General features: G+C 39.9%; 1 protein-coding gene across 5 annotated transcripts in view; it reads right to left on the bottom strand.

Annotated features, from left to right (window-relative positions):
• ctnnd2a (catenin (cadherin-associated protein), delta 2a) overlaps nucleotides 1-24222 on the bottom strand; it is a 318237-nt gene that overhangs the window by 215853 nt on the left and 78162 nt on the right. For all 5 annotated transcript variants that reach the window (XM_088071967.1, XM_088071968.1, XM_088071966.1 and 2 more), the window contains exon 3: nucleotides 2116-2228. In XM_088071967.1, coding sequence (XP_087928093.1) covers nucleotides 2116-2228 — 113 coding nt within the window. The remainder of the gene's footprint in view (nucleotides 1-2115; nucleotides 2229-24222) is intronic.

Below are 24222 nucleotides of genomic sequence, written 5' to 3'. Positions count from 1 at the left end.
GCATTCAGAACTGACCAGACCAGATTGATGGATGCAAAGAACGGCTGCTGCAGAGGCGACCAACCAGGAACTTCCAATAGCACTCCTAATAAACAGTCCAGCTCCAAAAAATAGAAAATTAATATGTGGGAGCAGATTCTGCTATCATGGTGCGCTGCCACAATAAATGAGTTTGTGGGAATGCCCTGTCTTTTTTTCCAATGATTTCTCACTTTACCTCCCTATTGTAACCTTCTCCATCCTCTCTTTCCAACCTTAAGAATATGACACACCCACTGGTGTTGTCACAGTTCGCACTTCAGGTCAAGTACAACCTGTTATTTTTTGGCTCTAACTGGTAATAAATTTATTGAGTTCCAAACTAATTAATTTTTTACTGGAAGTGCTCTGAACGGCTCCAAATTAGGTGCAGAAATCAGAACAGAAGCAGGTCCATGTTAGTAGAAAAGGGGTATGAGTTGACTTTACTAATAATTATCTGCACTTATAAATGTCCAAAACTTTGTCTTTGATGTTGCTTGGGTTATTTTTAAATCACTATCCCAGTATATTAACAAATACTGGAACTTCAACACATGCCTGGGAAGGAGCCTTTAAACTTTTCCCAAAAATTCTCATCTGAGGCTCAGCTGGAGCACAGAGTATGAACTGGGAAAGTTCAAAAGTGTCTTTTTTTTCCCCCCATGTGCTCCCTTTCCCTGCCCCCCCTCAGGGTTGTGTACTTATGCAATAAGCTGCCTGAGGGAGTCAGAGGGATGCTGAATTTCTATGAACCTGACTCTTTGACATCACAGCGAAATTCATGCAAACACAAAACCTACACATGCACACACACACGCACAAACCTCAGCATACACACACACACACACACAACCCCCTAAAAACTTTCTGCCAAACTTTACTTTTCCTCAGGATTTTTATTTACAAGGAGGCAAAGCCGGTATGAAGGAGAATGTGAGGGGACAGTGATTTAGCGAGGAAGAGGGGCAGATATTAAACTCAAGGTTTGAGCTGTTAGCATAAAATCCAAAATTAGCATGCTAGTAGCATACATCTCCTCTCCTCCATCCACCCTTCCTTCATCTTTACTCCCTCTTTCTGCTGAGAGCTCTCTTTCTCTCATCTGAAAATTATTTTGGCAACAGAAAGGTCAGATTTATAAACAGGGAACATAATTAAGTATTTTGAAGGGTTTCCGGGCTGTGGCTAATATGCTAATTGATACTTTAAAATGATGAAAGGCGTTGCAGGAAGTGCAACACTTGACCGCAGTCTCTGTTGCAAAGCAAAATACTCTAAGAGGACTTTTCATGAGCCTGCATATGTGTGGGAGAAGGTGTGTCATGTCGCACCATCAGAAATGTTGCCAAAGCTTATGTTGATGTTGTATCAAGCCCTCAGCAGCCATCATGATGTGTCAGTGCGGCATGTGTTTGTGAAGAGCGTTATCATATTCTCACATCGTTATGTCGTGTGTCTGAGCCTGTGGTGAGCTTTACTCTCAGCCTACTATACGCAAAGTGTTATTTTACCCCATGTAACACCATCGCCGTGTGTGTACTTGTGTATGAATGTAGTTTTCCGTGTGTGTGTGATTTTGCCTGCAACCTCAGTGTTGTCCTAATCCATCCAGCTGAAAAATGCACCTCACAGCAGGGGGAACACTGTTCTTTTCCAGTAGCATCACTCCAAAGATCTGAGGAGAAAACACTCAGGGTGTGTGTGTGTGCGTGCGTGTGCGTGTGTGTGTGTGTGTGTGTGTGTGTGTGTGTGTTTGGTGAGGGCATATAATGGTGCAGTCAGCGTTAGTGTCATGAAGGACACAGGAAGCATTCCATCATGCTCCAGGTTTGCACATACACTTGTGTGCTGGTGGTGGTGGTGGGGGGGGCAGACTCACATACATATAAACCTAAGATGCACACCTACATGTACACATTTCTGCATTTCTAATATGAGCCCACATACACACATACACACACAATGTATCTTTTACCTCTCAGTGCTTAAAGACACACGCATTATAAGTCAACCACCACACACAAAGGATAGGGACAGTGTATGTTGCCTAATACACCCCAACACACAGACAGAAAAACAGGGTTTGCATGTTACCTAATGCTGCTCATGCTGCCTGCCTCTGATCCCAGCTTGCATCTCTCCAGCTGGGTGGCGACAATCTGACGCTCAGCCTCAAGTTCCCTGGTCAGGCGTTCAAACTGGAGCTCCTGCAGAGATAGAAAAGCACATGTTACACAGAGATAAAGTAAGAGAGAGAGCTGTGCTGGGATGCTCCTTAGTATGAAAGTGTCTTTACTTCAGAGATACAAAAACTTTTATTTCTGTCTGATCTGATTGGTCATTAGTGTGACAAGGGTGGGGTGTTATAGCTATTAAAACATAGATATGGTTCTTCAATGTATGATAGGTAACCTTTTAAAGCTACCTGATAGCATCGGAATAGTATTTCGGTGTGAATAATAAGTTGCTTTGGGACTGCAGCCTACTTGTCGTGGGAGAAGCGAAGCATTGTCAGCCGCAGGTCATGGAAACAGCTTAGGGCTGGAAGACAGCTATGCGACAGTTAAAAATGAAGTGCGATCATTAACATGAATTTGATTGACAGGTGAGAAAAGGCGTGAGGCAGAGTGACTGGTTCAAAGTGTTCTAAATGTGTGAGCAAAAAAAAAGCCTTTTAATCCTATCCGTCGTGTGGTGCGGGAGGGGTTGTCAACCGGAGTAGCTGAAGTACTCCTCTACCCGAAACTGGGTTACAAATTGTAAATCTGTCTAACGAGGATATTTGTGGAATTCCTTCATGAAATGTGTTTGTTATTCCCAGATGAGTTGTTTTCCTGTCTGGTTTAACAAAGAATTGTTCACATTTGAAAAGTGACAGAAAAGTAAATTCAAATTTAAAACAAAAGTGTATTTTTTTGTTTCAACTGGGTAGCTGGTAACAAAAGACCTACGCTGACAAGACAATGACACATTTACTGGCTGGATCCTCTAATTTCAGTCGAAGACATGTTTTCATGCATTGACATTTTTGGCAAGTGATGTAACAATACTGCATTGGTCTTAACTGTAAAGTGGACTACTGTTGACATGAGGGGGAAAACAATACAAACTAATAATAGCCTACAAACATACTTCAGATCATTGCAACACACAACAATCACAGTTGTTGGCATTGAGGATTTAATGTCTACTGCCAGGATAACTTCTCAGAGTTGTAAAATCCAGAGTCATGCTATTAAAAACTGCTACACAGGGTTTAAAAGCATGTGATATTCACATAAGGACATCTTATTCAAATTGGATTTTAGATACCCCATTGCAGTCCCTTGTGTTGTTGTTGTTTTCTTAAAGGAATACTTACCATACCCCCCAAAAGTACAATTGTGTCTCAGCAACTAATCTGAATTTGTGAAGAGAATGTTGTTTTTCTCACATGTATCCAGTGAAAAATGAATCCAAAAAACAGAGAAAGTATTTGATGAAATGAGGAAAAAGGGGTCCATGTTTAACAAAAAGCAAAACTCAATCAAAACACCCATTTACAAACTCTCACATAACCTGTGCAGCGTAATCAACATCTCATTTATTCAGTCGTATCTTTAGTAAAGACAGGGAATTGAGCTAAAAGTTAAACTTATCTTTTCTCGAGCCAGACTCCAATGACAAAAAACAATGATTTAACATTGCTGAATATAGGAGCTGTTGATCTACTACTGCTTTGATCAGTCTGTTTGTTGTTACTGTGTGACTTTTGAGAATCCAAAACTAATTAAAACACCAAAGTCACACAATAACACAAACTATCTGAGTGACTGAATGACAGACCAGCAGCTCCTGCGTTCAGCGAGGTAAAATTACATTTTTTGTTAATGCAATCTGGCTTAAGCATGAATAAGTTTAACTTTTCGTACAATTCCCTGTTGGAAAGGGCTGTCTCGGGGTGCCACAAGCTCACCTGGTAGAGTGGCTGCCCCATGTACAAAGTCTGTGTCCTTGCTGCAGCAGCCATGGCTTCAACTCCATCCTCGGCCCTTTGCTGCATATCATCCTCTCGCATTCTCTTTCCCCCTTTCACACTATAATCTATAATCTAATCTATAATCTTAAAAAAAAGGAAAGGGCTGTCTGTCTGGGAAGTAACTGAGCATACGACTGGATAAATGAGAGCTGAGCTGTACTGCACGAGTTGGGTTGAGTTGGTTTGTAAATGACTGTTTTGATATACGCAGACCCCGGACTTCAATTCATCCAGAACTTTCTCTAGTTTTAGATTCTTTGTTCACCACTGAGGCGTGCAAGAAAAACAACGTTTTCTTCATGAATTTTAACGTAACACGGGGGAGTGATTGATACGCAAATGATGATTTGGGAGGTGAAGTATTCCTTTAACTTGGTGCTTCGGCCGGTGACTGTGACTACAGTCAGGCGAGTTGCATGTTCCTGTCAGGTCACATCCACGGCCAACACATTGTTGATAAATTACCCCTGAATGTGCCACCTTTAAGCCAATCGAGTGTGAATGTGTGTGTGTGTGTGTGTGTGTGTGTGTGTGTGTGTGTGTGTGTTGAAGCATTAGCTGTTTAAGTGGCTTACTGACAGTTCTATATCAGTCATCTAGCTATGAGCCAGATAGATGAGATTTCAAAACCAGCAATCACTGTCTGTAGGTATGAATGTGTGTGTGTGTGTGTGTGTGTGTGTGTGTGTGTTGCATTCAAGTTAATCAGTGTGTGTGTGTGTGTGTGTGTGTGTGTGTGTGTGTGTGTTGCATTCAAGTTAATCACAGCCACATGCAGGCAGATCAATAGCGCAGTGAACTCCACCCCACTGAAGATGTTGTGTACGTACGACCGAGTGTGTGAGTGAATGAGACCCAGAGAGCGGGGGCTGTGCGAGCGAGACATGGAGGGAGTGTATGCTGGTTTGATTGGTTTTCTCAAAGCCATTTGAAGCTCTGAATGAGTTGATCCCCAGTCGCTATCTCGAGTCTCCAACCTCAATCCCCTCTCCTCCTCAACACTACAGAGCACAATGCAATTCATCTCCCTCTCCCTCACCCCTTTTTTCACACGCGCTTACAGCAACCACATAAATATGCACACTTTCTGTCCCTCATTCCCCGTTTTCCTCTCATACACCCGTTTATGTCCATGCATTCTCCCTCGCCCCCCCCCACACCCACACACACACACACACACACTCACTTTAAGTGCCAAAAGCAAGCCCCCGACACATACATATGTAGTACTAGCAGTAGTAGCTCGTTGTCTCACAGTAGGAAATTCCTTTATCTGTGAGTCATGCTGTATGGTATATGAAAATGAGTCAGCGCACTCCTCATATGATGCAAGTTCACACAAAAACTGTTAAAAAGTAAAACCTGTGCCATCAACCCACAAGCGAAGTGCAATCCCACTTTCTTCCCACTCGTCTCTTAATCTCTCCATTCACTCTACCTCTCCTTGCTTTCCCTCCATTCACAGCTCTCCCTCCTGTCAGCAGCTCGTCTTCAGATTCCCCTCACCCTACCTTGCGACAAGATAGACTTCATACATGCGAGCAACAAAGTAGCAGGTTCAGCCACCCCTATGATTCGCAAAGCGAGGTGACGCTCGGAATTTGAGCAGGGTCTATTAAACCCCGCGGACCCGTAATTCTAAATTACAGCTTTGTTTTACAGCAAGGTGCCTCGCTTCAAAGCCCTGCTCTGCTCCCCACAGCAGACTGCTTTGTCACCTTGTTTGCCACTGCTGCAACTGTTTTAAATCCTCAAGGTGTAAAAATGCAAATCCCTGCACCTAAAGTAGCATTATGCTAATTGATGATATATAATGCCTCGACTGTAAAGTATCTTAAACGCCTTCTCAGGTAACATGGGAATGCTTGGATGCAAAAAACAAATGGGAAACCTGTTAGGGCAGCTCTGTGTTGGGGTATTTGTCACACATTTTATTTATTTCAGCCCTTTGCCTACGAAGCTGGTGCTGATATGTTATAATAAATTATGTCTGTGGGGATGAACTGCTACACTTTCAAGAGCACATTCATGAATTTGCTAAGTGATATTACCAGTATTTCTATCACATGAGTGAGTTTAACCGACTTGTCCAATTACATGCAGCTGTGCATTTTGATGAGCTGAAACTACAAGACAGCAAAGAGCACATTTGAAGCCATCATAACTAACGTTGGAACAGTAGACACTTCTCGCAGAGGTTTGGAAGCTCTGCGCTGCAGTTTGTGTTTTTTATCTAGAATTATGGATGCTAAAAGATCCTCTGGAGAGCTTTTTTCATCATAAAAAAAATGATTTGTGACTTGGAGATCTACACCTCTCTTTGTATTGTGTGGTAAGGTACACCACTGTGTTGTGAGCAGATTAAAACAGCTGCTGTAGCACAGTGCCAGAACAGTCAGCCACACTTGTTAAAATGTTGACACTGTCATAATTGCTACACTTAGGAAATCTTAAAATCTTTAAAAAAAATAAATAAATAAAAAATTGATTACCAACTTAACATCAGAAAGCCTCTGTTAAGTTTTTGAGGAGGACTTTTTTGTTGAATTAGGTTTTTAACACAGCACACATCTGCCAGCTCAATAACATTTGACTCGGTAAAAGCTTACTTACTCGCCAAAGTCAGAAAACCATAAAGCGCAGTAAATTCAACCTGACACAAACTTAACATCTACCGACAGATGGAAAATAAATTATTATGTTCTGGCGACGTAAATAAATATTCTAACAACATTGTGAATAAGCTGTGCACAACAGAGTAAGTTCCTGTTTAAAGGTGTTGACATAATTAGATGTAACCAGAATGAAAAAAAGAGAAGCATACAAGGAATTAAACTTGGCATGCCACGACGAACTATAACACGAATAGAGGTGTGAAATATGGGAAATATTAAAGCATACAAATATAACTGCCTGTGTCACATCGCTGCTAAAAGCTTTCGTACTTGGACAACATCTGCAAGATTATGCACTTAGAGAAGTACATTTCGAGATGAGCAGTCATTTTCTTTTCCTTTTTATACATTTAAGGAAGACGACCAAGCTGTCTCTCTGCTGGAGGCAATTTATCTTCTCTACCAGGCTTTAAAATGTTACCTGCATGAATTACACCAAGAACACTGCAACACTACTGATGCTGGATCACCTTTGTAAACTTAATTTTATCTCATCAGCATTCAAATCAAAGGGTAGGATTTGACATGTCAGCTATCTTGATCGTTCCATTCGTGTTTTATGAAAACCCTGCTGTTCTGCTGATTCCATAAGTTGTAACCTTATTGCTAACCAATATTTGCTTTGTGCGGAGCAGTTTATTTTACCTTGTATGTGCATGGGCCACGGTCCAATATCCGAAACTGATGAGTAGGGAGTTTCAGCGGCTGCTTCTTGCGCTTTGTCTGTGTGTTTCTATCAAAATGCAAAAGGTGTAGGATTCCACTACGTTGTGCATGTGTTTCGTGTGTGTGTGTGTCACCGCCTCCTTCTTAGGAATGAATAGGAGACTGAAAGCTGCACCCACAGTCAGCCCCAAAGGTCTCTATGGCAACTGCAGAACTACATCCACCCCCTACCCCCAACCTAGGCATTATAAATGAGGTCCTGACTCCTCCCACACACGGTCCCTGCCCTCTCACATACCTGCACTGCTTTCTTTCATCAACACCTGCAGAGAAGTGACCAGTTGCCTCCTAAGGCTTCTCACCTAGCAGTATTTACTTGACTGTCACCTAAGCATTTATTTCATTAGATAATTAATGCTAATTAGACAGCTGCACAGCCACAAAAACAATGTTTCTGCTCTGTTCACCTTCAGCTCTGGCTTTCTGGCACTGCCGACACACAGCTGCAACTGAAATCTAAACCAGACAAGAAGTGGAGGAAATGAGACAGAATTTATACAATCAGCGACCGATGTTTATCATACACAGTATTAAAGGTGCTATATTGACTGAATATTGAACTCTGGATAGATAGATAGTTGATTGTATAGTCTCGTTCCCAAAACTATACATAATATATCATGATCTTTTGTACTATCTATCATATATGCTGTAAAAACATCAACAAATGTCTCCCCCAAATATTGATATTTATTCAAGTTTCGCTCCAAAAACTACATTTTACAAGTTTATAAGACACCATGAGACTGTTATAATCTACCTTTGCGCATTGCTTATACTTATACCAAAGTGAGCTTGAACGCATCATAATGCAGCTCAATGCAACCTTAGTCAGCAGTCAATTCAGGCCATCAGCTGCTAACAGCTAACTTTAACTTTGCTACAGCCAATTTCAACAAAGATTTGTTGCATTATCAGGAAAATAAAAGAGCTCTTCCCCTTATGCATTAATAGTGTCCCAACAGGCATCCCGGGAAGGTCTCGGGAAACCCAACCATGGTAACCCTGCTTTTTAACCTGTGCAAAACTGATCAAAAAACATCAGCCACAGCCATTGGTAAATGTCATGCTATTTGCTGATAGGCCAATGGCAGTCAACAAGGTGAATATTAGCCAATACTGATGTGTGGCCGATAAATCAGTGCATCCTTACCACACTCCCAAAGTGTTTTTGACAACATGGGAATGAGACTTAACAATCATTATATTCCTCTAGAGTGACATACAGCACTTTAAGTAGAATATATTGTATACTTGCACGTATTGAACATGCAAACTGTGTACGTAAAGATAATCACTGTATGAAAACTGTCATTTTTCATACCACAGTATGCCTGGAAATGGGTATACCACTGCAACCCTAACAGCTCCAGAGGCCCAACACAGGGGTGTTATCTGACCTCCCTGAGGAGCAGAGAAAGGAAAATCCCCAAAAGGGATCCGCAGAGCATCACATAATCCGAGAGTAGAGCCAAATTTCTCTAAAATAAAAACATAACCAAACTGCACAGAATAACAATAACATAGCAAAATAAAAGCATTTTTAAGTTAATTTGGTAGCACTTAAATTGTTACGGAGCAATTTTCATGATGTGACCTTCTGCATCAGAGTAGAATGAAATTGCAGGCAGAAATACAGGGAATGTGCTCAAATTGTTGAGGAAACCAAGACCCCTAGACAGTCAGAATCCAGCTGTATAAAGTGCTCTTTGTCATTCTTACGTCTGTTTACGTTTTCTCCTGAAAGCATTAACCTTATATAATGTGATCAACAGATTTTATTGGATAATGTTTGGAGTTGTTTTTCAATGGCAATAAAACACAGCACATTTTAAAAGACACAGGCAGTAAATGTGGGGATGCTAATAGCTGGATAACATAGCAGGGGCCCATGCATCAGAGCTTTAAACTGGATAAATGGCAGTCATGGCCGTATAGTTCCTTCACCGTTTAAGCTAAATTTCTCCACTTGCCACCATAAAGACACTGTGTGCTGTCTGTGCGTGATTGTCTGTGTGTGTCTAGAGATAAGGCCCAATCATTATAAAGTGGCCTATGGGCAGCTATTAACAGTGCTGTTTTTGGATGGGAGACAAAAGGCTATCAAATAGAGCTATGACCTTCTAGCTGAGAAGTAACTCTCCCTCGCTCTTTCATTCTTTCTCTCCCCTTCCTCAATCAGTGAAGAGGAATGAAAACAACTGAGATGAGATGAGTGGAAAGGGGGAGTGTGAATGGGAGCTGGTAAAAAAGGTCACTCTCGTCTCCTCCCTCACTGCCATGCATATTAAAAATTCCCCCACACACAGTAGCAATCACCCTCGGTCAACTTTTCTAAACGTACAGCTGTGGTTCACGTAGCCAAGGTACGGTTCAAATTTAGCTGAGTCTTTTCTGTCCCGCTCCCTCGCCCCTCTGCTTGTCTTGTCTGTCACTTTAATGAGTGTGAAAAGTCAACCACAAGTCAGGAGGGGCAAGAACTGGAGGACAAGAAAAGGAGAGTAGAGGGAAAAAGACAGAGGAGACTGTTGATGAAAGACACATGAGGTAATAGCCGAGGGGAGAGACACCTGATCCACTCCCTCTACATTAGTGTGCAAAAAAGAGAGAACAAGAAAAATACAAAGAAAAGAAAGGAGAACAGATTACCACAGTGGGCTGATCATGTTAATGGGTTTTTTTTCCTGCCAAACAATGTGGGCATTGTAGGTCCGAGACTGAACAGTAGTTTAGGGTTACCCGCCATGGGTTAGTGCAAACCCTTTGCAACCTAAGAAAATGAGTCTGATCTCTCCCAAAAACATAGAGAGAAAGCAATGACATACAACACATGGCCTGAAAAATAGAAAGAAATTGGTAAGTTACACGAAAATTACCTGAAATTAAGCAAAAGAGGAAAGAAAACAAAAATTAAATCAAACAAGAAAATGATCCTAAATATATATAAATATGTATTATAATGATTATAAATAATTTTTCCTGTACATTTTCCCCATTATGTTGATAAATTTCTTAGAAACAGGATTATTTTAACCCTGATGCTATCTCGCAAACCAATCAGTGTTTTCACCAGTATTAAACAGAGCCATTGTAATAAAGGAAGAGTCATTAACTGAAGGTGTTACACAACACACAATGGTTAAGAGTAGAGGCAAAATTGTGCATTACATTGTTTTCCTGCAAAAATGAAAATCTAACACTTTATATTGTTGCCTTCACCGTCTTCTCTTTCCAGTTTGTGGAATATGAAATGCCCACTGATGTTGTTAAAGTTTGCACCTCAGGTCAAGAAAATCCTGCTAATTTTTGTGCCAGCTAAAAAACCAACTTTTCTGGTATTGAACCAAAAATTATTGGTTGAAATGCTCTGAAAAGTTCAAAACTAGGTGTGTAAACAGAATGGAACTGGTTCCGTGTTGGTGTAAAAGGGGTAAAAGAGGTAGCACGATTTAATTCTCTGCTCAGGACGCCATTACTCCACTACATCCTTACTGAGCACATGGTGGTTTCTGCTACTTAATGCTCTAAATATTGCAGGCAGTACTTCTAAGGTTAATTCCTATTCAATAAAACTGGGATTGCATATGTTTGCTCATTGGATCTATGGGCAATAATAAAACTATATAATCACTGAAGTCCTTGCTGAGACCTGTGAAAACAACAGCATAGCTAAAACAAAGCCAGACAGGGCAAGAACCTCACCATATACAAACGGGTTGTAAACAACAGGTTAGCCACATTTACCACTGTTTTGGAGATAAAACATGTACTTGTACCCATAATGTTGCAAATTATGCATGCAAAACTACAGCAAGTATGACAGGTCAAACAAGAGGGAAGTCTGAACGAGTTACAGGCTGTTACATGCTAAACAATTTGGCTAGACATTTTACAGTTTCTTCCAAATACAAAAATAAGATCCAAGTTGGAACGGAGCAGGTATTGTCCTTTAAAAAATAAGCTGATTCTAAATTATGCATTTAGTTAGTGTTAACTTTAGTGTTAAGAATATATGCAAAGAATGTACAGTCAGCACAGGGTAATCACATAATGATAAAAAAAAAGAGACTGTGTGTATGTGTGTTTTGATGAGTGTGCCTGCATTGATTGCTGTTCATGTGTGTGCATCTGTGTGTAGGTGTGCATGCAGGTGCTCTCGCCATCTGGCAAATGGTGATACTAGACAAAGAAATATTACACAGCTCTGTCTGGCTTCATTCCGCATCGACTTTGCTCATTAACACATATCTTTTTCCAAAACACATGATTCGTTATTGTTGGACACCAGGGATGCTAGTCCGTCCTATCGCAGTGATGACTGGCCTTTTCTGTATCAGCACGCTTCTGATGAAATTTAATTTACATTAGCAGAAATACCTGAGGGGTGTTGTTTAATGCGATTATGGGAACGGCAGTAATGCAATGGACAGCACATCAGTACTGATAATAACACGAAAGACTTGAAGGGATTATGGGTCATGAACAGCATAAACAACAACAGAAAAGGCAAATACTTATTCTACTTAAACTGGTAAGTCCACTATTACACTGCTTCTTCAACTATGACTACTACTATTACTAGTATTAATAATAATAACAATAATAATAATTGTTATTATTATATTCCATTGACGAAAAAACACATACGAGTCAAAATACTATGAATAGATTTAATTGTGTCATTAACCTCACAATTCAAAATTCTACAAGATCGAATAGGCAAGATCAATCAACCATAAGAACGCTGCTCTCAGGGTCTCATTAATAGGAAAAATAACACAAATTGGAGCAACTAAAAAGGTTAATTCTGCTGGATATTTCCAGTAATTTCTCCTGTGAACTCTGTTCTACGCAAATAGAAAAGGAAGCAGTGAAGTCAGGAAATAAAAACAGAAAAAAAAGTGTGCTTTACCTATAATGTAATACGTCAAAATCCATCTTTAATAATGTCACAATGTTTGAAAACAGCCAAACCAAAAAGGTCGCTATACCTAAATAACAAAACAGGTCATTTGTTGGTTTGTTCCAAAATGACAAAAAGAGAAGTCAAACTTCCAAGTTCATTCCTTAACCCTAATTCCTCAACCCTAACCCTGATTAAATTCATTTATTATGTTAATTTCTAGGATTTGAATCCCTGGGATCAACATTTAGTACAATGATATTGTGTGAATAAAGCCTGTTTGGATCCATATACTACCAAATGTAGTCAGTGACAGTGATAGCCTTGTAACATCAACTGTCAAATCCTATCCCAGGACACGACAGCTTTTATAAATATGACAAACACAACAAAATGCACTCCAAAACTTAATTTACCATCATATTGCTCTAATATTCACAGCCGAGTTCATCAGCAATGAGAGCAAATGTCTCACAAAGACAGGCAGCGCTAAGGCTGATATTAAGACACAAGCACTGAAGCTGCTCCACTGGCAATTCTCTAAGTATTCATTTATGGAAAAAGCGACATTACCCGAGTAAGAGTGCAAAACTGGCAGAGAAGAAAAGTGCTTTTCAATGTCAAAGCTAAAACACATTCTCTGTGGACACTTCTGAAGTAGGTTTGTAGTCAATACAGTAACTTTGGGGTTTGTGTGCTGGTAAGGTCTGAGCACGGAGTCGATGATGTGTACAAATACTGACTCAACTCAAAGAGGAAATCCCTGTCAAGTCTGTTTTAGGGCAGATTTTTTGCTTAATTGACTTGCGGGGGTTGTTTTAGAAAGCAGGCTTAGAGGACAAATTAGACTTTACATGGAGCTATATAAAAAGATCGCATTCGGGGATGGATGAGTCTCCCTCTTTCATAACTGATGCTCATTTAAATTCTGTCTGGTGTGGACAGCTTTGGAGCCAATTATTACCATCTGAATTGTGTGACTCATTATGCTGGCAGTGTGTTTTACTAAGGAGGCAGCTGACAGGAAGTTTTGGCAAAAAAAAAATTGTTTCAGCCTCTTATCTATCAGTAAGTGACATATCCACAACCAAAGGTATTTTTTGTTTCATTTTTCTTCATTACATTATTTTAAAATTGTCTGCGTGTTCTTAATGGGTTAAATATGGAGTTTAAGCATTAAGAGAAAAAAATGACATCATTAATTATTTCATTCAAGGGTATGAAAGTGTTGTAAAATGTTGATGTAATTCACTCTCAAAGGAGAACGCGTAACCTTTGCTCAAAGTGGTGTAAAAAACTTCACCACCCTACATGTTTTGCTCCCGAGTTTGGAGTATTTTTAGTTCCGCTCAAACTTTCAGCTCAAGTCCTAGGAGTGATTTGGAGTTGTTTGATAAATATGAGCCCAGGATTAAAATATCTCTGGTCCACGCAAAGAGGAATTCAGGAAAACAGCTTCAAAGACCGACAAATCAAAGAGTCACATCACTAAACAGTTGAAAATGAGCTATTCATGAGACTGGGTCCAGGCTAATGGCTTGTCACTAAAATCACTAAGAATATTTACCATCTTTTATAAATACAACCTCCAAACCATGGCCATGTTACTAGTTAACTATACTAGTGATGACCATTAGAAGCAGCTGTATCTGTTTCTAAATTTTGGATTCTAATGCTCCTATAAATTAAAAAAAAAAAAAGCCCAGACCTGAGACGTATGACTGCCAACAGCTGGGCCATAACAGTTTTATATGCATTATAAATATTCAACACACAAACACAGCACTACTCTGACAGATCTCTCCCTCGTTAAATTATTTAAGGGCTCAGTGGGCAAAATGAAATCATCTCTCTCTTGGTCTCCAATTTCGCTCTCTCCCTCACTCTGTCACTCTTTCACACTCTCTCCTCCTTGTTCCAGTGTGTCTGTCTCTTTTTCATTGTGTGCGTGTGTAGTGTGTGAGTGCGTGTGTGTGCAAGTATATGTGTTTGTGAGTGTGGGCTTGTGTGCTGTAAATAGGAAAACCCTGAGCAGCCTGAAAATAGCAGTTTGGATTTTAAACAAGCTAAGTGGGATGTCAGCCTGGTTAACACATACCCGCAGACACACACACACACAAAGATACAACACAGTTCTCTCTGTGCTAATTATGGCCATATATTAGCATAGCTTTGGTCTGTCAAAGTTGCATAAGACTAAAAAAAACTAAAAGGGAATACTGAAAAAGAAAAGGAGGCAAAGTTTGGGGAAAGGCAAAGAGTACTCTTTCTCATTTTTAAATACAAATACAAAATTTATGTATTTTTCTGATACATCATCTTGCTGAGTATGGCCGTGTTCGAATATAAAAATGCACCCTTGACTTTTCTAACATATAATTATCAAATATTAAAAGAATGACAGCACATGTGTGTCTCCTTGAGTTGGGTACCATATATGGTACTTTTCAGAGTACCGACTGAATTACGTCGATACTATTATCGATTCACATTAATCCATCAGTGCTAAATGTCGATTCTTGAAAGTGCATCTGAGTGAGGAGCCACAAAGCTTCGCCACTAGCTATAGTTTCCCATCGCTGCTGGTTTCATCTTCAGCTAGGAGGCGCAAGCGCCCCGAAACTACGAAGCTGGTCACCGATTTCCATGATGGCTCTGTCAGCAGCTCCTTCTACAGCTCCATCAGCCTTCCAACTACGCAAAACTGTCGCTTTAGCACCGATCTGCACTGCAGTTTAGGCATCTGATCTATTTTCTTTTTTATCTATTATTTTAGTAATAAGCTAGTATTATTGCTGGCAGACACACGTACACACACACACAAACAGATGAACACAAGCAGACAGACAGAAGATTAGCTCTATCTCTGATTAGAAAAGCGCAGCAGAGCGAAATTGCTTTATAGTTTACTACATCACATCTGCAGCTTATTCAAAAATGACATTTTTACTACAGAGAAAGTAAAGTACAGAAGAAAAAGATATTTTTGGGTACACCAGTACCAAATTCAAAGTACAAGCACCCGCACCAGTAGCCATAGCAGTTCAAATGTGAACAGTACCCAACCCTACTATCTGCACAAGTGAACATGTGATTTTCCTTGTCAGGTTTAACGGAAATTGTTTACGGCTTTCACACATAGACACACGTAGCCTTTCACACATTTCAAAACGTTTATTATTATAAATTAATAATTTAATAATATTATTAATAATAATAATATAATAGTATTATTTTTTTATTCTCCTATCTGAATGGACATGTTCTTTGGCCTTGTCTGAAAGTCTGGTCCTTGTCTCCCGCTGTTTTAAAAACACATATACAACTAGTCGTTATCAAAATTTTGTAGGAGCAGAAACATATCGCTAATTGGCAGTCCCCTGAAAAATCTCCTTAGCAGCAGCCTTTATTAAAGTCATTTGGTTAAGCCTATTTTGCTCTTGAATGCCTGTGTGTGTTCACTGGTGCATGTTTGATTGAATGCGTGTGAACCCGTCACTGAAGTAATACAGTGATTAACTCTTTCATGATGAAATGAGTTTTCACATGTGCAACACAAACTAACGTCAAACTCTCTCTCTAACTCTCTCTCTCTCTCTGAACACTGTTAAAGTTCTGCTGTATTTAACTTGTGATGAATTGTCTAATTAGTGTGCATTATATAAGGATGGCTATTCACCACACTGTTTCAACTGTAAATACTCTCATCCATTTTTTTTCTCTTTCCCTTGCTCTCTCTTTAATAGCCAATTCAATAATACCCACATAGGCACGGACAAATATAATATTCTAGTCCCTTGATAAAACACTGTACATGCACTTGCACTTGGCATACACAAATAAACACATGCAAGGCTGCAGAGCGATGAAACAAAGCAGAAAACATCATTAGGTTTCTGCAATGCTAAAACTACAGTTCGTAATATTACAGTAAATAATACAGTCTCAACAGAGAAGTTGCACTCTATATTCGCCTGCACTGAACAGAATCGTTCCTCTGAGGTAGTCTGTTTTCTGCTGGTGTCAGGATAGATGGTATGGTTATAATGCATTGATTAAAAAAAAATGAAGAAACCACTTATTTCATTTCCGTGACATTTATTGAGACCGCATTTATTTGGTAGACTGAATAAATGTCACCGGTGAGGGAAGCATAAAACATTTTCCATGTTTGTTTGATTTTTCGTTGGTTAGACGCTCACCACCTGATGGCCTGATATACTGTGGGTGGAACTTGATACTCAAGGGAAGAGATCAATGTTTTTTTGTTGCTTTTTTTATTTTCAGGTTCTGCTCTTACAGCTCAGGGCAAGAAAGGCCCATCAAAAGTCTGGACCTGGAACCTGCTGTCTTATAATGAACACAATCCCTGTCACACCAAAGAGACAGCATGCAGCATCTTACAGAATGATAGCTTCACCAGTAAATGTGAAAGCTGCAGTGATTTAACTATGTGGGTGTTCTTCCTCGATAATAAGAACTACAAAACCTTGACAAACTTAGGCTGGGTTGTGAAGTTGATCACCCCTTCATATTAAAATCAAACTTTCAAAAGTGCTTGTGCAAACACAACTTGATCAAAGTTTATCTGATATTTAATGTCATCCTAAAATCCCACAGATATTAAAGTCTCGTTCATAAAGTGTTAAATGCACTGTAGCTACTATTGACCCAATTTAGGCCACTTTTCTAGAGAAGAAATATTTTTTTAATATATTATAAAAAAAAAGTTAATAGATTTTTTTAACCAAATTAAGAAGATAATTTTTAATTCAGAAAAAACATGAATGCAAAGTGAATGCACTATGCATCCATAGCTTTCTTTAGTTTCCTTCCTTTATTAAATTATAACATAATCCTTCTATGAATTCATCTATTGATTTGAGTTGGCCAATTAAATATTTTCAATCATTTCAAACGTCAGTAGTGGTGTAAAATATTTGGATCTGGATAGATCCATTGGTCAATGATCCATTGTCATTGATCCATAGTGAAAATATCAATGTGTATTGTCATCTTTAAGATACACCTTTATTTTGAAAGTCCCCTTGCATGTCTGTGTCACCACGTCCATCCAAATTCACCTCCTTCCTAAACATTCAAACACTGCTAATGGCCTAGCACCAGGCAGACAAAGCTAAACAGCCAAGAAAAAGACAATCAGGATATTTACTGATATCATCTCCTATCTATCGCAGGCCCAAATTGAGTCAAAATTGTATCATAGTAAATAATTGTATTGATTGTGATGAAACTTGAGATTTACACCCCTAGTCATAGTGATTTGATAAAGTTTGGCAGGTGAATCAGACTAGGCAGTTTACTAGAAATATTCAACTATTCATGTCTTCATTTTCCATACAGAGTTTGAAAGTTTAAATGGGGTTTCTGCTGGACATTCAGGGTAACAGTGACATTCCCGTAATATAGTAAACAAGCCAAGTTAGAATCCGACCTAATGCATGCTAACTACGTGAACAGAAGATCGAAAAAGTGCAACACTTTTTGGCCCACACAGAATAAGCCTTTCTTCCCTGTGGACAGCTGCCTCCATCTGACTCAGACTCTTCCTGTCTCTGTGTCCAAAGCTGCATTTACCAAAGAGCAGCGTGAAAGTGAGGAGCACTCACTCTGCCGCTAAATCTGGGGACTGAAAATAAAAGTGCACTACACACTGACTGATGAAAAGAAAAGAAAAAAGAAACTTGACAGCTCGACTTGAAGAATCTTAGTTGATTGAGGAGTCACTAACAGATGATTTGCATCATCCTTCTCTAGTAATGTCTAATTAGTTAGCCTTGTTAGAGCGAGTCATCTGCTTTGACTTCAGCAGATGTCATCTTAGTAGATATGCAGAAGAGCAATTTTAATGTGTAACAGTACATAAAACAAAAAGTCACTAGCGAGTGATTAAGTAAGAATATGCATTTCACATGTGGGCAATTGAAATGGGAGGGTGGTTTACAATAAAGGTCAATGCAGTGTGGGGGCTAGGAAGTCATGATTATTGCTAGGTTGTACATTTAAATACCTAAACTGCTTTTGAAAATCTGTCAGTCTATCACTCCTAGATTTTTTAATCTGGACTAATTAGGTCTATAAAATTTGACAAGCCCCTGAGTGTCTGTGTGTGTGTTTATGTGCACATGTGTGCAACGTCACATGCATGTGTAAGTGTTGGGTATTGGCTCCATGACGGTGTGGAAGACTGCATGATTGGGTTCACACTCAGTGAGTATGGGTTTGGCCAGAGACAAAATGTCACTTGGAAAATGTCACTGCCTAAATGCCATTGCAGCTCTATGTGGCTTTGTGTGTGTGTGTGTGTGTGTGTGTGTCTCTGTGAGTGAGTAAGAGAGTGTGTGTGCGTGTGTGTGTGTGTGTGTGTGTGTGTGTGTGTGTGTATGTGTGTGTGGGTTGGTGCATGCTCACACAGAACACCCAGTAAGCAGGTGTCTACAAGCTATCTACAAACTTGCTCAGTTGGCAGCCTCACCTTGTCTGGCAGTGCAGCGATGTACTAATGGTTAAGTGTTTTCCAAATTCACTGATGAATCTGCAGCACTGTGTATATTGGCAGACAGACACAACATCTGGCTTCAATTGACATCTTGTTGAGCTCGTGTACTGCACGTTTTGGCGTGCATTTTAAATAAATACCCAGGAAGACTTGCTAATTTGTTGTCCATCTTTTTTTGTGAGTGTTTTGATATGAGAATTGTTTTGAAGCAGATGCTTTTTGGAACATTTCAAGTTAGAAAATAGTCCATATTTGTAACTGTAAGTGTGTAATTATATTTCAAAAAAGACACATTGAATGTTTCTTAGTGTGTAAAATGGATATATTCCATTTGATATTTTGAGAGACAAAATTTATTCATTCAGCTTGAGGTGGTGGTGGCCTAAAGATTAGAGAAATGGCTTGTGACCAGAAGGCTGCGATTTTGATTTCTTAGACCAGCTGGGAAATTCTGGGCAAGTTAAGTGAATGTGTAAACACTCTGCCTTCTCTCAGCACTTACTGGCAGTGTGCCCTTGAGCATGGCACTCTCTCTATTGGCTCCAATGGAGCAGCTCAGTGATATAAAGTATAGCAGGAGACTGTGGCTGCACTGGGCAGCTGCCAGGTGAGACTGTGTGCAGGCGCATGAATATGAAGTAGGGCGCGATGCTGAAAAAGAGCAAGCGTGCTCAGCAAAACCCTTCCATGAACAAACGGATTAAAAAAATACACACACACACACTTATTCACCCAGCAAGTGTCTTCTCTGCATTCTTTGTCAGCTTTTTCCCCTCCTGTCCTCTATCACATGATGTGACAGGGGACTCCAGAGAGGCCCCAGAGGTCATCCATCCAATGGCAATCACAAACACTTGTTTTGATAGATTAGCCTGCGCAAGCACACTCACAGATCTTGACCAACATATGCAGACATGGACACAAGTGTTTGTTCAAGCAAAACACATAGGCATGTATGCACATAAATATGGTTTAAAAGGGAATCTAAAAGGAAGGAAGCAGATAAAACAGGTAGTATATAAATACCTGATAGGTATTAGTAGTTGATTCCTTTAAGGTATCAACCAAAACAACCAAGTAGTATCCCTAGGAGTAGAAGTATCAAAATGTCTCCAGTGAAACGATGCCTGCATTCAAACCTTTTTGTACAGGGGTGTGATGTTGTGCCCCCAAACGCCCGCCACATCAGCAAACATTCTGTTGCTGCAGTCTCAGGAGCAGCTCTCCTCTGTCAATGTCTGCCCATTTAAAAATAGCTAATACAACAACAGCAGCTAACATCCAACACCAAGCCACTTAACTGCCCCAACAAACTTTCTGTGGCTACCATCTCCAGGCGCCACTCTACTCTGCGAACAGTCAGTCCAGTGCCTGCCAGGGTGGCACGAGCTAATGCAGCAGCAGCAGCTAACATCAAACATTACAAACTTACACTGACACAGAATAGCTTCACTGTCGTTAAATCCGATAATAACCGTTAGGTACTGTCAGCCGTGTGATGCTAAGAGTTAGCCCTGTCAGTGTGTCCAAAATGCTCAGGTGTATGGCTATACTATGTGCATGCCACTCTATTCACATTATGGGTAACGAATGAGGTACTCTATTAGTATCAATATCAGTTTAATAGTACTGGTTTTGGTCCTGCCATTCTCATTTTTTAAAGGATACCCAGCCCTACTGCTGACAGGCAGCACTGCAGACATAAGTGATGCTGCAGCCAATAGGCTTAAAGGTTTAGACATTTACTTCTCTCTTTCTATAAAAAAAACTTTATTTCATGGATTTGAAGAGATGAAAAAAAGAAACATAGTGCAGAATTGTAGTCGCTCAAGGACAAGTCTTTTATCAGCACATAGAGAAAACGAGAAACATGCTGGACATGCGTCCTTTTACACTGTCCTCTTGAGGAGATTGATTCGATGAGTAAGAACACACGAAATGAATGAGTGCAAGTGGGAACAGTCTATCCTACACTACTGCTGTGTTGTTGCTGTTGAAAAGAAGCGAAAGATCACTGGCTACTGAACCGTGTGTAGCGGCCGCAACTTCATGTGTGTTTGCGTAATTCCACGTGTGAGACAGCATGTGCTTGCCTGTCAGTCTGATTAAATTGTCTGTGTCTCTGCAATTTAAAGTGTATGTTTTTTTCCCTTGCAGTGTACAGTGCATATGCACGCGTGGATGTGCTGGCATGTGCACGCACATGAGTACAGTATGTGTGCGTGCAGGTAGATGCAAGACTTTAGGGATGTGTGACTGTGTATGACAGATACAGTATGTAAGTCCCTAAGCCTAAACCAGTGCGACAAGCATGACGATGATAAAATCGCAGACAGGCCCTTCGGCACAGTGTTCTATGATGGGCACAGAGCTTAACAAGCTTCTCTGCCAGCTCTTTTCTTTGGACTTCATTCAACCATTGGAATAAAGCATTCACAATTCCAACAAAGCAGAGGTGTGTGGCCCATTTAACACGAAGTAAATCGACGCAGGCACAATGAAGCGTCCAGCATGATGTGAGGTAAACAGCGTATACTAACTTGTGCGTGAGACACAGTAAGAGTTTGCTATGAACTGGCCTCTTTATAAAATGATTCCTCCTGCTTCCTCCTCCTCTTTCCACTCTAGATAACTTCAACTGCTAGTGATCATCATAGTAAAATGTCAAGTGCTCGTTTTCATGTAGAAGGTATTGGCCATGTGAGGAGCAGTCGCTTCGGTGTCGACAAAAAAATGTCACTTATATCAAGCTTTAATCCTCCTGAGGCTCCATTTGACCCGTCATCTCATTGCCTTTGTAAGGAAGACAGTGCTGGTGAGCCATTTCACATGATCTTTGCTTTCAGTATTTTTGTTTGAACTGTGTTTTAAACAGAACATTAAACTTAATTTAAATGCATTCAAAACTGTTCTACAATAGCTGTAACATTATCATTCAGAAATTAAATGATTTTTTACATTCTCTCTATTTATTTATTTATTTTAAAGTGTGTGTCTGTGGGCAATGGAAAAACATTACATGCATCTCTGAGTAAAACACACTATATGTATTTTATGTGAACCCCACAGTGTTTCTTTAGCACAAAAACTGTGCTGCCATGGAATTTCAGGGTTTTACAAAACTGAATGGGGAATCAGATTAACTGCTTGTTTTCAGTGAATTGGAAGCTATGGTGATTCACCGCCATCAGAGGCGTTATTTTTCAGCTTCGAGCAGACTTCCATTTCTCCAGCACGTGAGAAGGCTCTCATAAATCTGTAACAGGCTGCCGCTGCCCTCATCTCTAAATCAAACAAATTAAATACATCAAGAGATTTATAGTTGCTTTTAAACAAACTCAGATGAGCTTACTAGCAGGCAGTGACGGGTGTGTTTGGAGCCTTCAGATATCCTGTGTATGTTGTGGATGTGAGAAAATGGACACAACTGTCTGCCTACTATTTTTTATGACAATACAGTAATCTCTGCAAGAAAAGCCTTTATTATGACTATATCCACAGTAGGTGTTTAGACACATTCACAAAAAACCCCTGTAGACACAAAAACAATTTGCCATCACAATTAACTTATTAATCACTAAGACGATTAAATAATTCAAAAGACATGAGCAACATAATTCTGGCTATCCCAGCTATAGGATTCTATATCTCTAAGGGATTCTATCAATCAGGACACTTGTTTACCCAAGATTGTATGTTTACATGCTTGAAAATCATTGTGCATGTAAATAGACTTGCATCTGCATTGCAGGCTTCTGCCATAATGCTGCTAAGTAGCAGCTGCTGACAATAAGTGTTAAGTCCTCTGCAGAGGTGCACTCAGTTTTCAGCCACTCCACACAGTTATGAACAAGTGTGTGTGAGAATGTCAGTGCCTGTACCAAGTGCACCGAGTACTTTAATATTATCAGTAGATTCTGAGCAGCGCTTTGAGTCCTTATTGAATTAGTCATTCATGTTATCATGTAAGCCATGAAATGAAATAACTTAAATGAATTAGTACATCAATTTTGTTCTCTCATACAGAAGATGTCACCAAATATATCACCGTAGCATAACTCTTAAGACAATGCTGCACAAAGGCCAATGTCTGACAACTGTACTTTGCAACTTCATCTGTTTTTCATTGACTGTAAAGAATTTCCACTACTGATTATTTGCAAAAGCTTACAGTCTACAACTCCCTCCTGCTTTCATGTCGAGCTCAGATGGATCATTTTTAACAGTCTGCACCAAACTGTGTCACAACCGCTGTCCGTGGTGCTGAAATGCACAAACGTACAGTAAAGAAGCATTAAATTCAGCAGTTTTTTCCTGTGCATGGCGAGTACCCGCTTTTTATCTCAGTCATCTCTGAAGCTGTAGCTCTCTTAACAGAGTTAATTTACCACCCAATTGATCAATTAGACCAAAAGTAACTAGTCTAAAGTGTGTGTAAGAAAAGGAGAAAAAAGATTTTAGTTAAATTTAAGCTAATAAGATTTTTTTCAACCAATATTTTCTTTTAAAATACACTCAGTACATGAGCCCTATATAATTTAACTGCAATTCCTAGAGGTCCCATATTTTAAAAAGTCAGATTTCCATGTCTTTTTGAATAATAAAACAGGCATAGGAGCTATTCACACAGTCCCGTTCAGTGTCTTGCCTTTAAACGAGCCATCAGTTCTTCCGCAAAGTTTTGGTATCACAACTATACTATATAAAGCTGCAGTTTTATTACAGTTTTTCCTCGGCTGCAATGATGGTGCAGAGACACTGAGAGCGCACATTTGGAAGACCCAGAGACGCTGACCAGTCATGGAGGAGTGGGCTTTTAAGGAGCGGAGTTTAAAAAGACAGGCATTAAAATAGAGCGTTTTGCATTTTTTGAACATTTAAGTGTGTAAACGTGCTCTAGCAGAAACCACAGATACAAATATGACCCTGAAGATGAGCATAATACAGGACCTTTAATGTCTCTGAGGCCCTCTGTATGACCTTGTATTGCTGGGCAGTGGAGCCCAGCAGGGGTGTGAGTACTTCACAGCACAGTTCATGATGGAATGTGATTCAATAAAAATGACAGATCAGTACCACTCCTTGCTAGACCTCGCTGTAAGCAGTGATAGGTGTCAGTGTTAACACATCTTTAACACACCTTGTGCTCAAAGTATCACAAGACGTGTCGTCCATTCTCTAAACAGAGATGTGTTGACACACGACATGTCCTTCTCAGGGGCTCTCGACTGCTTTAACAAGTACAATCACAGTGCGGGCAAAGTGTTCGCTGCTTTTATCTCAACTGCTGCACAATTTTCCTCAAGACAGTCTGAATGTTGAGGGGTATGCAGTAATTCCTGTTTTTAGGACTTCTATT

This window comes from Plectropomus leopardus, chromosome 21 (genome assembly GCF_026936395.1).
Source record: "Plectropomus leopardus strain MGB_pleo_1.0 chromosome 21, ASM2693639v1, whole genome shotgun sequence".
Classification (NCBI taxonomy): Eukaryota; Metazoa; Chordata; class Actinopteri; order Perciformes; family Serranidae; genus Plectropomus; species Plectropomus leopardus.
Note: the sequence above shows the minus strand (reverse complement) of the source record. Positions and strands in the feature narration are given on the sequence as shown.